Source organism: Pecten maximus, chromosome 8 (assembly GCF_902652985.1).
Source record: "Pecten maximus chromosome 8, xPecMax1.1, whole genome shotgun sequence".
Taxonomy (NCBI): Eukaryota; Metazoa; Mollusca; class Bivalvia; order Pectinida; family Pectinidae; genus Pecten; species Pecten maximus.
Window position 1 is genome coordinate 45,053,549 of NC_047022.1, and position 16,533 is coordinate 45,070,081.

Genomic DNA, 16,533 nt, shown 5'->3' on the forward strand with positions numbered 1-16,533 from the left:
CAAGGTGAATTGTTACTGTTGCATGTATAGTGGTAAAAAGTCAAAGAAAACCAAAACTCACAAGTCTTTCTATATGAAGCATTTTATTTCTAAAATACTCCTGCTATCATACAAGTACAGTACTATCTCTCTTTGAAAATCTACAGCAAATTGTTCCACTAACAGATATGTCAATGTACAAAGATAAAAAAATATCACATAAATGTCTTTCATATAAAAGACTAATTGTTTGTACATACAGGTGACGGACGATCTGTAAAACCTGACAGTAATTATATAATGAGGTAAAGCCAAATTGAGAATTTTACTGATGAAATGTGCATTATAAGCCGACTACATTAAAACCTTGCATAAAGAAATTGTATTTCTTCTTTTTACTCTTACAACAAGAAATATCACATCATAATAACATTCTTAAAGCGTTCTCCAATCTCGGAGATAAAATGACCAGAATATGTACTTTATTTTAGACGTGGTAATCCAACACTAGTTATAGTATCAGTAGGTGGACCAATATACGACTAAATTAAAAACCCATTAGGTATATAGTACTGAACCTATAAAGATTACCCATTAGGTATATAGTACTGAACCTATAAAGATTACCCATTAGGTATATAGTACTGAACTTATAAAGATTACCCATTAGGTATATAGTACTGAACTTATAAAGATTACCCATTAGGTATATAGTACTGAACTTATAAAGATTAACCATTAGGTATATAGTACTGAACTTATAAAGATTAACCATTAGGTATATAGTACTGAACTTATAAAGATTACCCATTAGGTATATAGTACTGAACTTATAAAGATTAACGGCTGCATTCTGCAGACTCTTGATAACGAACAGTGTTTGAATTCACTGGTCGAATAATTCATCAATAGGCCAAGTGTTAACCTAAGACTGTGCTTAGATACATTGACTTGAATTTTGTTCAATGCCGTTCAAAACCAGCAAAACACAAATTTAGCAAGTGACATATAACACATTTCATTTACATAACCAATGATATTACAAATTTTAACGTCTTTAAAAATCAACTATTATCAGTAAAATATTAATTAACTGCTTTGCTGAACAAAGTTCCTAAAACTTACGATAAATTCTGTTATCTACTCAGGTATAAGACATACCTTACAGAAAATAACATCTAAACCCTAAAGGGGAGTAAACTCGTGTGGGATGATTTAAACAATTAATACTCTAATCATTAGTATTGTCATTATTTTGGGAAAAGGCTATCATTAGATTTTTGTTGTTATTAAGTATTAAAACAATGGATTTGCTGTATGTGTAGACAATTAAACTTAGTACATGTATCTAAGTTGATAAAAACATTTTGTATTGAAATCCGAACAAAGTTCGGCTAGCTACAGGGTTATTGTATGTGCTATATAATATATTGTTTACTGTTAAAATGTCAATAAATAATTGTTTCTGTACATTGTGGCTATGTTAACAGATCTATATATATAACAAGGTGTATCACATTTCTATGTAAACTTGGTCCAATGCTACCAAATAAATCTGCCTCATGACGTCTGTCTAATGAAATAAACAACATCGTTGTTGATTCAGTCAACTTACAAAATGGTAATTAATTGTAATTATTTTTCTGAGTCTATAAGCATATGGAAATTCTAGATATATCTTTAAGTTTTCAATTGTTGTAATTTCTCTGTAATGTCAATTCAATCTGTGCCAAATATATAACTGATAATTCGAATTTGAACCTTGGACTTAAGACAAAGTAGCGTCTGTGTGATCACACAATGTAGACAATACAATGGTGAGGACTGTTTTATCAGGAGGCAAGGTCAACATGTTTCACATTGGATACAAATATTGGACGGATGAAAATATAAAATTGATGCTTTTAACGAGTGTGAGAAGTGATATAGCACTTAAAAAGTTTGTCTCGTCACAAGGTAATCCTATATAAACATACAACATGATTATCAGAATGATGATTTAAAACTAGAGAACATGTAACATTAGAGACCTATACACAATGTATTCATAAACCGATGGAGTTTACATTGGAATTTAATTACCACTTAACTAATCAGAAACAAAATAGAATTCTTTTATCCAAAATACAGTCAGCAGCCAAGGATTTTGTCATTAAACAAATTCCCCATGGGCCTTAACGGCCACCTGAGTTCTGAAATATTTCAGTCAATTTGACCCTAATAGACCTTGCCCATCAGCCCTTGGAGGTCAGTCAGGGCCAACATACATATACCACCAAACTGCCATCCCATACTGATAATTTTAACCAAGTTAACAAATGATAGTTAAACAAATGATAGTTAAACATGTGATTTCCCTATATAAACTTTAGTAAAGTTTAACCCCTCCCCAGGGGCAAATGTGAGACCCAAGGGTCATGAAATTCACAATTTTGGTAAAGCACTTTAAGACCCTTATATGAACAGTATTTAATTGTACCTTATTTGAGTCTTGAGAAAAAGATTTTTTGAAATTTCAGTTAATTTGACCCCTTTTTTGCCTTGCCCCACTTGGGGGATGGGGACAATATAATTCAGTTTAGTTTGCCTTTGGCCATGAAAGGTTTCTTCAAAATTTCATTGAAATTGGTTCAGGGGTTTCTCAGAAGTCAAAAATGTAAATTGTTTACAAACCGACAAAACACGACAACGGACAAAAGGTAAAAAGTATGGGTCACCGGAGACTTTGTCTCTGGTTACATTAGTCTCGGGTAACCTAAAAATCCAAAACTCACGTCCAATACATTGTATTTACGTATCCTTAAAATCTTATTTTTATCTCCATGATAATCAAAGCAAAAATATCTCAAATCATAACTGATGATTATAAATGTCTGGATGGAAGATCACAAGACTTACACAATCTAAAGCTCATAAAAATACTGGTAAGGCCACCTTATGTAATGGAAGATTTAAATAGTGCAGTACTGATATCTAGTGAAAAATCTCTAACTTTTAGTGTACTGTGTAGATTTTTGGAATCTATGGAATATACAAGGTATATACTGTAACATATTATAGTTACAGATGAGATGAGTATATTTTTGTGGGGAATTCAGATTTGTTTACTGATTACAGCCAAACAAACATCGGTAAATCATGTGTGTGCTTATATATAAGCCAATCACGGCTCTAATTACACATACTATAACACGGTATATGAACAAGTGTTATACTATAACATGGTATATGGACAAGTGTTATACTATAACACGGTATATTGACAAGTGTTATACTATAACACGGTATATTAGTGTTATACTATAACATGGTATATTGACAAGTGTTATACTATAACACGGTATATTGACAAGTGTTATACTATAACACGGTATATTAGTGTTATACTATAACACGGTATATTGACAAGTGTTATACTATAACATGGTATATTGACAAGTGTTATACTATAACACGGTATATTGACAAGTGTTATACTATAACACGGTATATTGACAAGTGTTATACTATAACACGGTATATTGACAAGTGTTATACTATAACACGGTATATTGACAAGTGTTATACTATAACACGGTATATGGATAAGTGTTATACTATAACACGGTATATTGACAAGTGTTATACTATAACACGGTATATGGATAAGTGTTTGTTGTTGTACGAGACACTGACAACAGGTTTATATCACAGAGTAAAATGAGATCGTTAGGCGTCCAGTGCTTGATTAATCATGTACAGGATTACAATACAATGAGGTTTAGTAAATTTTACATATGTTAATCTTCTTTTTAGATCAAACATAAATACTGAAAATACTGATTATTCCTTAAAAGAATTTTGGTCAAATGCCTCATGACATTAAAAGCAAGCAAAAACAGTTGGCCATTTTCATTTAATATTTTACTCTTTTGTAAATTGAAAGGATAACCCTAGAAAAGAACTGATGAAAGCTGACACATTTAAACTTTCTGTCCTGTGAACCTGATTGTACAATGTATTGTTCTTAATGTCCCACCTATCTTATTGTTTTATCTAGAAACCATCATTGTTCTTTACAACCTATTTATCTTATTGTTTTATCTAGGAAACCATCATTGTTGTTAATGTCCCACCTATCTTATTGTTTTATCTAGGAAACCATCATTGTTCTTAATGTCCCACCTATCTTATTGTTTTATCTAGAAACCATCATTGTTCTTTACAACCTATTTATCTTATTGTTTTATCTAGAAACCATCATTGTTCTTAATGTCCCACCTATCTTATTGTTTTATCTAGAAACCATCATTGTTCTTTACAACCTATTTATCTTATTTTTTTATCTAGAAATCATAATTGTTCTTTATATCCAACATATCTAAGTTCTCATAAATTACATAACAATTGAAATCCATGTTATTCATCGTAAAAATATATACATACAGTTTGAACTACCATTATATGTAAAGGGGAAGTTCTCTTAAAATACAAGCTGGGAAATGGCACCACAAAAAATATTAAATTTGAAAATATATTACAATTAAATTTGTACTAATAATAAGTGTACTTAAACAAGCGAGTGATGTGTACATACTTTATCACAGATATCATATGTAAATAGGTGTTCACAAGAATTCAATAAATACTTCAGTGAAGATCATACAAAGCTGTTTTTAAAATCAATAACATTTCTTGAAAAACAATTTGTATTTCTGAGAAATTTTTGCCACTTACAGTATATATAGAATACTAAATTATAATAATTTCATCAGATTTTGTATAAACAGTGTTAGCAAGACAATAGACGGTACCAAGGTCAAAAGGTTACTATACACAATATTGTGCAACCGAGACTCCCTGTAGAATGTCTCTTACAACAGTTCCATCTCCATCAACAAGACAAGTCAGCGACAGAATTTCTAAAGAACCTACCAACAGTATAGTCCCCCTGGAAATCAGTCCAAATTCAGTCAAATATTACAGTCATGAATATTTCAATAATGAAATTGTACTTTGATTTTTATATGGCATAAACAAATTTAAAGGACTTAAACCTAGTAGGTTGTCTGAGGATCCTGGGGTCAGATTTTAGAAATAAATATAAATTAATGATGCCTGTGTCAATGTGGTAAGGTTTTATAAACTGGTTAACAACAGCCAAACAGTTAGATAGTACCAGCTGTCAGGAATCAATTCCCTGGCCAATATTTAGATCTTTGTTGACAGTAGTCTGATATTGTCATAAAGTCAAGTTTATCAACAGTCTGAAATTGTCATAAAGTCCAACTTAAAGTCTTGTCATTATCTACTTGTGTAAATCCAAAGTAATAAAATGTTGCTGATATGGACTGAGGACAAAAGAGAACCAAAGGGAGAAAAGTGGACGGTACCTAGAACTTGTACACAAGGGCATGAAATCAATATGTGACCAGTGTGGGTTAACCTTCACACTGCTCTTATCGTAAGTGTATTTGGAGTGCTAATCATGGCAATTTGATGGGTGATGGAACCTAAACATAAATGCCTTCCCCCTGCATGACTGTTTACTTTATCATCAGCTCTGGAATGATTATAAGTGTAAGAAGAAAAATAAACATAAAACATTATAAATACTGGGTAAAACTATGAAAAAAAACAAATGGACGGAAGTTACACCTGAACGGCTATTACAACTGTACAATGTATTCATAAATATAGGACAATATAAATGTAAAATAGACATTTAAATAACAAAACATACCTCTACGGGGTAACAGGACGGATAATTTGTTCTATCAACAAATACAGTAAAACAATTCCTTCTATTAAAATCATTTCGGGAATGTGCTGCAAATAACTCATTTGTGAGGATTACGATTCACAAAAGGAGCAATAACATATTAAGATAAAAACGATATAATGGTGATGGTTCACCAATCCTTCTTAATTTAAGCTAGAAATAAATACTTAGTATAATGATATATGGTACATAAAGTTTGACATCACAACTGCCATTTACATATCACCATCTCTAACATTCAGTGGTCAACATGGTACCCAGTGTATACTAGATACCCACTAAGGTCGTATGAGGGACGTCCCACTAAGGTCGTATGAGGGACGTCCCACTAAGGTCGTATGAGGGATGTCACCTATAGTATAGACAATGAGGACAACTGTTAGAATTAATATCAGATTTATAAAGTTATGTTTTAAAAACTTGATGTCCTATCTCCACAGCTGCTACACACAAAGAGATGTGTTGGAATCAGATATAGAACCCTCCCCAGATCATATACAGTAATATTTATACTGGCTTTTAATATTCAACATACCTTATTTGAATCTGTCAAACATTCAGAATCCCCAAATCAATTTTATAAAATCAATACACATTCACAACCACAAGTGTGAAAAGGTGTTTTCTCAACAAAAGGTTTGACAGATTAAACGCTCTGACTCTATACATAGTACAGAAGGAATCCACATCACAGAATCACTGATCAAGTAAAACAAACTTTTGTTAGAATAATAAGTACTGATATGGCTGTTATAATTACATCACACGGTATCTACCAGCTTTTATATCAGTATAATGTACATCACAAGATATCTACCAGCTTTTATATCAGTATAATGTACATCACAAGATATCTACCAGCTTCTACATCAGTATAATGTACATCGCTATTACTCAGACTCCAAATACCTACATCTAAATCTACAGCTGATGTTTTTGAAGACGTGTTCTACTAATAACCTTGAACATAAAACTTATTGCTGTGAGTTTAAATTAAAGATATGGACAGTAAGAGATGGTTTAATTGATGTGAATAAATAATCATTAGAATATTTGATGTGATTTATGTTATCTAGATTCAAACAAAACAGGTATGAGTATGTGAACCAGTGAGGACAAGTATCAATGAGAGCTTCAACAGAGACAAGAATGGAGAAAAAAATACAAGAATCTTTAATTAAATATAAAAAGTCTTGGCACAAAAGGTGAAATCAGCTGATTTTTGAGTATTGAGAAAAACTCCCTACAATTATCAGAATCATATTACAAAGATTAAAAGGTCGTTCCACGTCTCCAACAAAAAATCTATAAACCTTGTTCTCAGTCTCCAACAGAAAATCTTAACAAATTTACTGTACAGTCCTTCCAATCCCTGGCAAAAAAACTTTCCCCGCCAAAAGATCTCTTTAATACATTATAATACATTATATAGAAGAGAGTGTATACACAGCCCCTTGTCACAATTAACATCAGAAACAGGTGAACTATCATGAAAAAAATCCCGTCCAAATCAAAATGCCGGTGTTAATGGAATCTTACAATAATGTACCTATCATATGGAATTTATCAAGCTCAGTGATTACAAGTTCAGCTTCCTGTGTTATATAGAATCAAAGAACTTGTTTAATTAATTCAATATGACAAATCCTGTGTGTCTTTACCAATACTTAGTACAATCGTTTCCAATCATTGTAATTCCAGGGGTGTGAATACTAAACGAAACTGTCGTATTATACACATGACTATCATTGTATTCCACGGGTGTGAATTCTTAACGAAACTGTGGTATTATACATATGACAATCATTGTATTCCAGGGGTGTGAATACTAAACGAAACTGTGGTATTATACACATGACTATCATCCAATAGCTTGTTACTTAAACACAATCACCTCAGATACAGTAACCTCTGCTCTGTGTAAACTAATGGTGCTGTATGATGCACATTTAGATTGAAATGACTGAGTGTACAAAAATTCTTCATCAAAGAAAAACATTGCTGTACTGATTTTAGCAATCATATTCAAGCCTTCCTCTCACAAAGTTTGGAGGTAACAAATCTATAAACCTATCATTCGAAGGTTGATGATAAAATATCAATATGACTGCATTAAGACTTCCTTATTTAGATATAGAACTGCTAACAAGTCTTAGAAGCAAAACATGGAGATGCTGGTGATCACCTCTAGCTCTTCAGAAGATTCTCGTGATGAAAAGATTCCCAGCTGTCAGAGATGGTGTAGAGGCTGTCATTGATCCCAGAATGTGAGGACGAGTTGTGTAGCTGATCAAACAGGTGGGCATGGTTATGAAGAGCTGTTGGATCTGCCAGTGTGGGGGCGTGATCTACGGGAGGGAGAAGGGCTCTTGTGGTGACGACCCGAGGCGGAGCTATCCCGACTCCGCCCACTCGCAGGAAGGGGTGGCTTAGCACTGGTAGGGATCATCCTGGAACTGCGACTGTCCTATAAAATAATTGTTTTATTAGTTTCTCAAATCTTTTCATTTATAATAAATAAAGCTGGCCAGTTGATTTCGATGGACTTTTAAAGAGTTCTATAATAAAAATCAAATGTAAATGAAACTATATTACATGTAGGTTTTCTTCCTCAAAACCTGTAACAGGATAAATGGACTGTTCTTTATGTTTCATTCCAACAGCATACAATCATCTACCTCAGAAACAGACTGTTATGTTGATGACAATCATCTACCTCAGAAACAGACTGTTATGTCGATGTTAACAAGTTAAATGACAATTTTGCATGATTTTTTTCAGTCTTCCTTTCACTCCAGAAACCCGTCGTACACAATTCTTAAAACATCATGAATCAACCAGGTGATATGCATGAGATGCCAATTAAGCTTCTACATTACAAGGGAAAACATTAATTAATTAACATATGCTGGATATGTTTAAGCTAATTCAGTGGGTAATAATTTTCAGTGACACAAGAAACATAATGATAGGCAAACGATACAATAGAATGTTGTAAAATGACTGGTCTATGGTGAATTATACTGTATTAACAGTATAATACTGTAAACTATTACAGTGTAAAATGACTAGTCTATGGTGAATTATACTGTATTAACTGTGAACTATTACAGTGTAAAATGACTGGTCTACCGTGAATTATACTGTATTAACTCTATAACACTGTGAATTATTACAGTGTAATAATGATGGTGTAAAGTATAATTCTATACAGTCATTAGCACCTCTCTCCTAGTAAGTACAGAATACTTGGTACGTGTATCAATCACAACAGCATGAAGAGTAAATGTTTTCTGTATTTATTAGGTAAATGTTGACCAGTTTCATCCTCCTGGGCTTCTTCAGGACAACAAACTCAAGGTACTAAAGTAAAGTTTATGGACACTCCTATCTACTTGTTACCTCACGGTAGTCTGGGAAGTTACATGTTATCTCACGGTAGTCTGGGAAGTTACATGTTACCTCACAGAAGTCTGGGAAGTTACATGTTATCTCACGGTAGTCTGGGAAGTTACATGTTACCTCACGGTAGTCTGGGAAGTTACATGTTATCTCACGGTAGTCTGGGAAGTTACATGTTACCTCACGGTAGTCTGGGAAGTTACATGTTATCTCACGGTAGTCTGGGAAGTTACATGTTATCTCACGGTAGTCTGGGAAGTTACATGTTATCTCACAGAAGTCTGGGAAGTTACATGTTACCTCACGGTAGTCTGGGAAGTTACATGTTACCTCACGGTAGTCTGGGAAGTTACATGTTATCTCACGGTAGTCTGGGAAGTTACACGTTACCTCACGGTAGTCTGGGAAGTTACATGTTACCTCACGGTAGTCTGGGAAGTTACATGTTACCTCACGGTAGTCTGGGAAGTTACATGTTACCTCACTGTAGTCTGGGAAGTTACATGTTACCTCACGGTAGTCTGGGAAGCTACACGTTACCTCACAGAAGTCTGGGAAGCTACATGTTACCTCACGGTAGTCTGGGAAGTTACATGTTACCTCACGGTAGTCTGGGAAGTTACATGTTACCTCACGGTAGTCTGGGAAGTTATATGTTACCTCACAGAAGTCTAGGAAGTTATATGTTACCTTACAGAAGTCTGGGAAGTTACATGTTACCTCACGGTAGTCTGGGAAGCTACATGTTACCTTACAGAAGTCTGGGAAGTTACATGTTACCTCACGGTAGTCTGGGAAGTTACACGTTACCTCACTGTAGTCTGGGAAGTTACATGTTACCTCACGGTAGTCTGGGAAGCTACACGTTACCTCACAGAAGTCTGGGAAGCTACATGTTACCTCACGGTAGTCTGGGAAGTTACATGTTACCTCACGGTAGTCTGGGAAGTTACATGTTACCTCACGGTAGTCTGGGAAGTTATATGTTACCTCACAGAAGTCTGGGAAGTTATATGTTACCTTGCAGAAGTCTGGGAAGTTACATGTTACCTCACGGTAGTCTGGGAAGCTACATGTTACCTTACAGAAGTCTGGGAAGTTACATGTTACCTCACGGTAGTCTGGGAAGCTACACGTTACCTCACAGTAGTCTGGGAAGCTACATGTTACCTCACGGTAGTCTGGGAAGCTACATGTTACCTCACGGTAGTCTGGGAAGTTACATGTTACCTAACGGTAGTCTGGGAAGTTACACGTTACCTCACGGTAGTCTGGGAAGTTACATGTTACATCACGGTAGTCTGGGAAGTTACATGTTACCTCACGGTAGTCTGGGAAGCTACATGTTACCTCACGGTAGTCTGGGAAGCTACATGTTACCTCACAGAAGTCTGGGAAGTTACATGTTACCTCACGGTAGTCTGGGAAGTTACATGTTACCTCACGGTAGTCTGGGAAGCTACATGTTACCTCACGGTAGTCTGGGAAGCTACATGTTACCTCACAGAAGTCTGGGAAGTTACACGTTACCTCACGGTAGTCTGGGAAGTTACATGTTACCTCACAGAAGTCTGGGAAGTTACACGTTACCTCACGGTAGTCTGGGAAGTTACACGTTACCTCACAGAAGTCTGGGAAGTTACATGTTACCTCACGGTAGTCTGGGAAGCTACATGTTACCTCACAGAAGTCTGGGAAGTTACACGTTACCTCACGGTAGTCTGGGAAGTTACATGTTACCTCACGGTAGTCTGGGAAGCTACATGTTACCTCACGGTAGTCTGGGAAGTTACATGTTACCTCACGGTAGTCTGGGAAGTTACATGTTACCTCACAGAAGTCTGGGAAGCTACATGTTACCTCACGGTAGTCTGGGAAGCTACATGTTACCTCACAGTAGTCTGGGAAGCTACATGTTACCTCACAGAAGTCTGGGAAGCTACATGTTACCTCACGGTAGTCTGGGAAGTTACATGTTACCTCACGGTAGTCTGGGAAGCTACATGTTACCTCACGGTAGTCTGGGAAGCTACATGTTACCTCACAGAAGTCTGGGAAGCTACATGTTACCTCACGGTAGTCTGGGAAGTTACATGTTACCTCACGGTAGTCTGGGAAGTTACATGTTACCTCACGGTAGTCTGGGAAGCTACACGCTACCTCACGGTAGTCTGGGAAGTTACATGTTACCTCACAGAAGTCTGGGAAGTTACATGTTACCTCACAGAAGTCTGGGAAGTTACATGTTACCTCACGGTAGTCTGGGAAGCTACATGTTACCTCACGGTAGTCTGGGAAGCTACATGTTACCTCACGGTAGTCTGGGAAGTTACACGTTACCTCATGGTAGTCTGGGAAGCTACATGTTACCTCACGGTAGTCTGGGAAGTTACATGTTACCTCACAGAAGTCTGGGAAGTTACATGTTACCTCACGGTAGTCTGGGAAGTTACATGTTACCTCACAGAAGTCTGGGAAGTTACATGTTACCTCACAGAAGTCTGGGAAGTTACATGTTATCTCACGGTAGTCTGGGAAGCTACATGTTACCTCACGGTAGTCTGGGAAGTTACATGTTACCTCACGGTAGTCTGGGAAATTACATGTTACCTCACGGTAGTCTGGGAAATTACATGTTACCTCACAGAAGTCTGGGAAGTTACATGTTACCTCACGGTAGTCTGGGAAGTTACACGTTACCTCACGGTAGTCTGGGAAGCTACACGTTACCTCACGGTAGTCTGGGAAGTTACATGTTACCTCACGGTAGTCTGGGAAGCTACATGTTACCTCACGGTAGCATGTTACATTATTAACTAACAAACACGTTTCTATACATGTATTTACATTAAAAACAGCCACCTTAAACATCAGAGAAAGAACATCCCTTCTCTCAAGAACTTTGACTGGGGATAGAATATCTGTATGAGTAGTAGAAGTAGGATACATACAAACTGGTATTATATAGCACTGAAGTGATTACAGTCTGATTATACGTAAATTATACACTTGCGGTAATCACACGTTTAGGGATAAGAAAATTGAGTTTGTTGTCCTGAAGATTAGCCAGAGAGGGTGAAACAAATCGACAAGTACCTAATAAATTTAGAAAGCATTCACTCTGTATTCTGTTGTGATCGGTACACGTACCTGATTTTCTCTATCACTCGATCGCCCAGCATACCATTGTGTATCCAGCTGAGGAGTGAAGGAACTTATAACCCAACAAACTAGAATGAATGGCATTGGCTCTATTACACAAACTCTTCTGGCATGTATACTAAATGTACTAAATGTTATCAGTAACGACGGTCATTAACACCTTTCCATGACAAATGCCCCTCCCAATTATCTGACACAGTAGAAGATTAATATCCAAAATATTTCCAAATCCTATACTGAAGTATTACATTTATTACAAACTAGTAGATATACAAATACCTTTAATAATATTAGAAAACAATTTCAACTTTTTTCAAGACATTATAAATACTCTTTCAAATTCATATTCATACCAGTGAATACCACTGATTCATGAAAGTGATTCTTCAAAGAACTCAATAGATGGAATGAAAGTGTTATTATACAATGACGTAGTAATCCTTATAATCCAATTATTATGAAAATATTCAGGTCTTTCGAACCCAATGCTGTGAATCAAATGCCCCAAACCTTTGATGTGATTAGCTGATGTATGTTGCTGAAGCTGTGTATTATAAGCAGCATCTTTTAATCACCCAAACCACAAACCAAGCTTGGGAATATCTTTGAAATCCAAAGCTAAATGCTCAATAAGTTATCTCTTTGACCATACAATGTATGTGAACACATCCCCTCAAAACGAAAAGGATGGACAGAAGGGGAGACAACTGTGTTTATACAGGACCACAAAGTACCATTAGTATGAGATGGACAGAAGGGGAGACAACTGTGTTAGTACTACACCTGAGCTCCTACGTATATATACAGGACCACAAAGTACCATTAGTATGAGATGGACAGAAGGGGAGACAACTGTGTTAGTACTACACCTGAGCTCCTACGTATATACAGGACCACAAAGTACCATTAGTATGAGATGGACAGAAGGGGAGACAACTGTGTTAGTACTACACCTGAGCTCCTACGTATATACAGGACCACAAAGTACCATTAGTATGAGATGGACAGAAGGGGAGACAACTGTGTTAGTACTACACCTGAGCTCCTACGTATATATACAGGACCACAAAGTACCATTAGTATGAGATGGACAGGAGGGGAGACAACTGTGTTAGTACTACACCTGAGCTCCTACGTATATATACAGGACCACAAAGTACCATTAGTATGAGATGGACAGGAGGGGAGACAACTGTGTTTATACAGGACCACAAAGTACCATTAGTATGAGATGGACAGAAGGGGAGACAACTGTGTTAGTACTACACCTGAACTCCTACGTATACAGGACCACAAAGAACCATTAGTATGAGATGGACAGGAGGGGAGACAACTGTGTTTATACAGGACCACAAAGTACCATTAGTATGAGATGGACAGAAGGGGAGACAACTGTGTTAGTACTACACCTGAGCTCCTACGTATATACAGGACCACAAAGCAGCATTAGCATAAGAAACACATAGTGTATGATGCTAGGCTTCTACACAACCAAAATAGCGGGATGAAAAATAGTCATGAAAACATAAGTTGCATGGTTCAATATTTCAGGAGGCCTTTGAAAAACAGACCAGATATTTTATGTTCAAGCATTTAATTTTTTTGGGGAGGGTGAAACTGTCTGAAAATTATAATATACAATTCCCAGCATTCACAGTTAAACCTTCATACCAATACAAAAAGCTGTCAGCACGACGATCAAAAACTTCCTATTTAACACAAACACTGATCTCTCAATGTTTCAATCTGAACTGACTATACATGCCTATAACTGTGTAGTGTTTTGCCAGAATAGAGATCATACAAATGACTACAAATACAGTACGTGACAGAGTGTGAACACAGTAACGACACAACACTGTACAACACATCACATGCTGATCAAACAAACCTATATATAACAACATGAATTACATACGATGAGATCTCCCCAAATTACATACATAGATCTATATATCTATCTATTGGCCCAAAATATTAACTACCAAGACAAATACTACAAACAGCTGTAACCATTGATATCATTGTCATGCTGTTAAATTCTTCCTACAGGATCAGTTACCAGTCACAGATATCACAAATACATATTATACTTTACATTCTTACAGCTATTCCATCAGTACCAAATCAATTTGCTGATGTTTTTATTGATTTAACAAGAGTAAGGGACCAAGATAGCTTGCCTTGATTAATTTATCTCTAGACAAGCATGCTTCAAATTAAGTCACAATCCCTATAAATAGTCACCCCACCTTCCTCTTTCCCCCTGATAATTAGGCCATCAGAATTTATCTGACCTTAGAACAGGTTGATTTCTATTTTCCTGACCTTACAACAGGTTGATTTCTATTTTCCCGACCTTACAACAGGTTGATTTCTATTTTCCTGACCTTAGAACAGGTTGATTTCTATTTTCCTGTGCTTACAACAGGTTGATTTCTATTTTCCTGTCTTTAGAACATGTTGATTTCTATTTTCCCGACCTTACAATAGGTTGATTTCTATTTTCCTGTCCTTACAACAGGTTGATTTCTATTTTCCCGACATTAGAACAGGTTGATTTCTATTTTCCCGACCTTAGAACATGTTGATTTCTATTTTCCCGACCTTAGAACAGGTTGATTTCTATTTTCCTGACCTTACAACAGGTTGATTTCTATTTTCCTGTCCTTACAACAGGTTGATTTCTATTTTCCTGTCCTTACAACAGGTTGATTTCTATTTTCCTGACCTTACAACAGGTTGATTTCTATTTTCCCGACCTTACAACATGTTGATTTCTATTTTCCTGACCTTACAACAGGTTGATTTCTATTTTCCCGACCTTACAACAGGTTGATTTCTATTTTCCCGACCTTACAACAGGTTGATTTCTATTTTCCTGACCTTACAACAGGTTGATTTCTATTTTCCTGACCTTACAACAGGTTGATTTCTATTTTCCTGACCTTAGAACAGGTTGATTTCTATTTTCCTGACCTTACAACAGGTTGATTTCTATTTTCCTGACCTTAGAACATGTTGATTTCTATTTTCCTGACCTTACAACATGTTGATTTCTATTTTCCTGACCTTAGAACAGGTTGATTTCTATTTTCCTGACCTTACAACAGGTTGATTTTACCTTGATGTCTGATGGATGATTCCTACAAAGCCAGGTAATATCTATAAGCTGGAACACAGATGATGACAGATGTCACACTGGCCAGATCACTTTACAAAAATATGTTCTACATCGTAAGTCACCTATCTACTTGGACATGTACATGCATGAGGACATTTCCTTTGACTATAAAATTCAAAACACATTTAAGCTGATTTGAAAACAGCATGCGTTAACTTGTACAGTAGGAGGTCCAAGTATGTATCACCAACACGACGACAAACAGTAACATGTACAGTAGGACGTCCCAATATGTGTCACCAACACGACATGTGGTAACATGTACAGTAGGACGTCCCAATATGTGTCACCAACACGACATGCGTTAACTTGTACAGTAGGAGGTCCAAGTATGTGTCACCAACACAACGACATGCAATTTATGCAGACATGATATTTAGCTTCTGTACTTACATCTACTTTATAGTTTGCGCTTGTTGAGCTGATGAAGAAACAGTTTGTATAGTGGTCTATCCTAGTATAACATACATATTATAGGATAGTGGCCTTCCCTAGTATAACATACATATTATAGGATAGTGGCCTATTCTAGTATAACATACATATTATAGGATGGTGGCCTTCCCTAGTATAACATACATATTATAGGATTGTGGCCTTCCCTAGTATAACATACATATTTTAGGATAGTGGCCTTCCCTAGTATAACATACATATTATAGGATTGTGGCCTTCCCTAGTATAACATACATATTATAGGATTGTGGCCTTCCCTAGTATAACATACATATTTTAGGAGAGTGGCCTATTCCTAGTATAACATACATATTTTAGGTAATGTTATCAATCGCATATTTCAAAACCTCAAAAAACCAATACCCCTGAACAAATAAAGCTGTGTTATGGCGTTTGAGAACATGTGTAGTCTGTCCTTTGTTTCTAAGACAGATTAACAGATCTACTCGGGGTCAATGGTAATCTTTGAGAACATGTGTAATCTGTCCTTTGTTTCTAAGACAGATTAACAGATCTACTCGGGGTCAATGGTAATCTTTGAGAACATGTTTATCTGTCCTTTGTTTCTAAGACAGATTAACAGATCTAC

At 36.1% G+C, this 16,533-nt stretch overlaps 1 protein-coding gene across 3 annotated transcripts in view; it reads right to left on the reverse strand.

Annotated features, from left to right (window-relative positions):
- Positions 1-64: 64 nt before the first annotated feature.
- LOC117333654 (espin-like) overlaps positions 65-16,533 on the reverse strand; it is a 55,537-nt gene continuing 39,068 nt past the window's right edge. The window contains exons 15-16 of one of the 3 annotated variants that reach the window (XR_004533976.1): positions 4,144-8,207; positions 65-3,997 (exon numbers count right to left, since the gene is read on the reverse strand). Coding sequence is in view for 2 of the 3 variants with exons in the window: in XM_033893061.1 (XP_033748952.1) it covers positions 8,049-8,207 (159 nt within the window). In the remaining variant the exon portion in view is untranslated. Of the gene's footprint in view, positions 8,208-15,881; positions 15,910-16,533 lie in introns of all 3 variants that reach the window. The other 2 variants (XM_033893062.1, XM_033893061.1) reach the window with 2 other exon arrangements.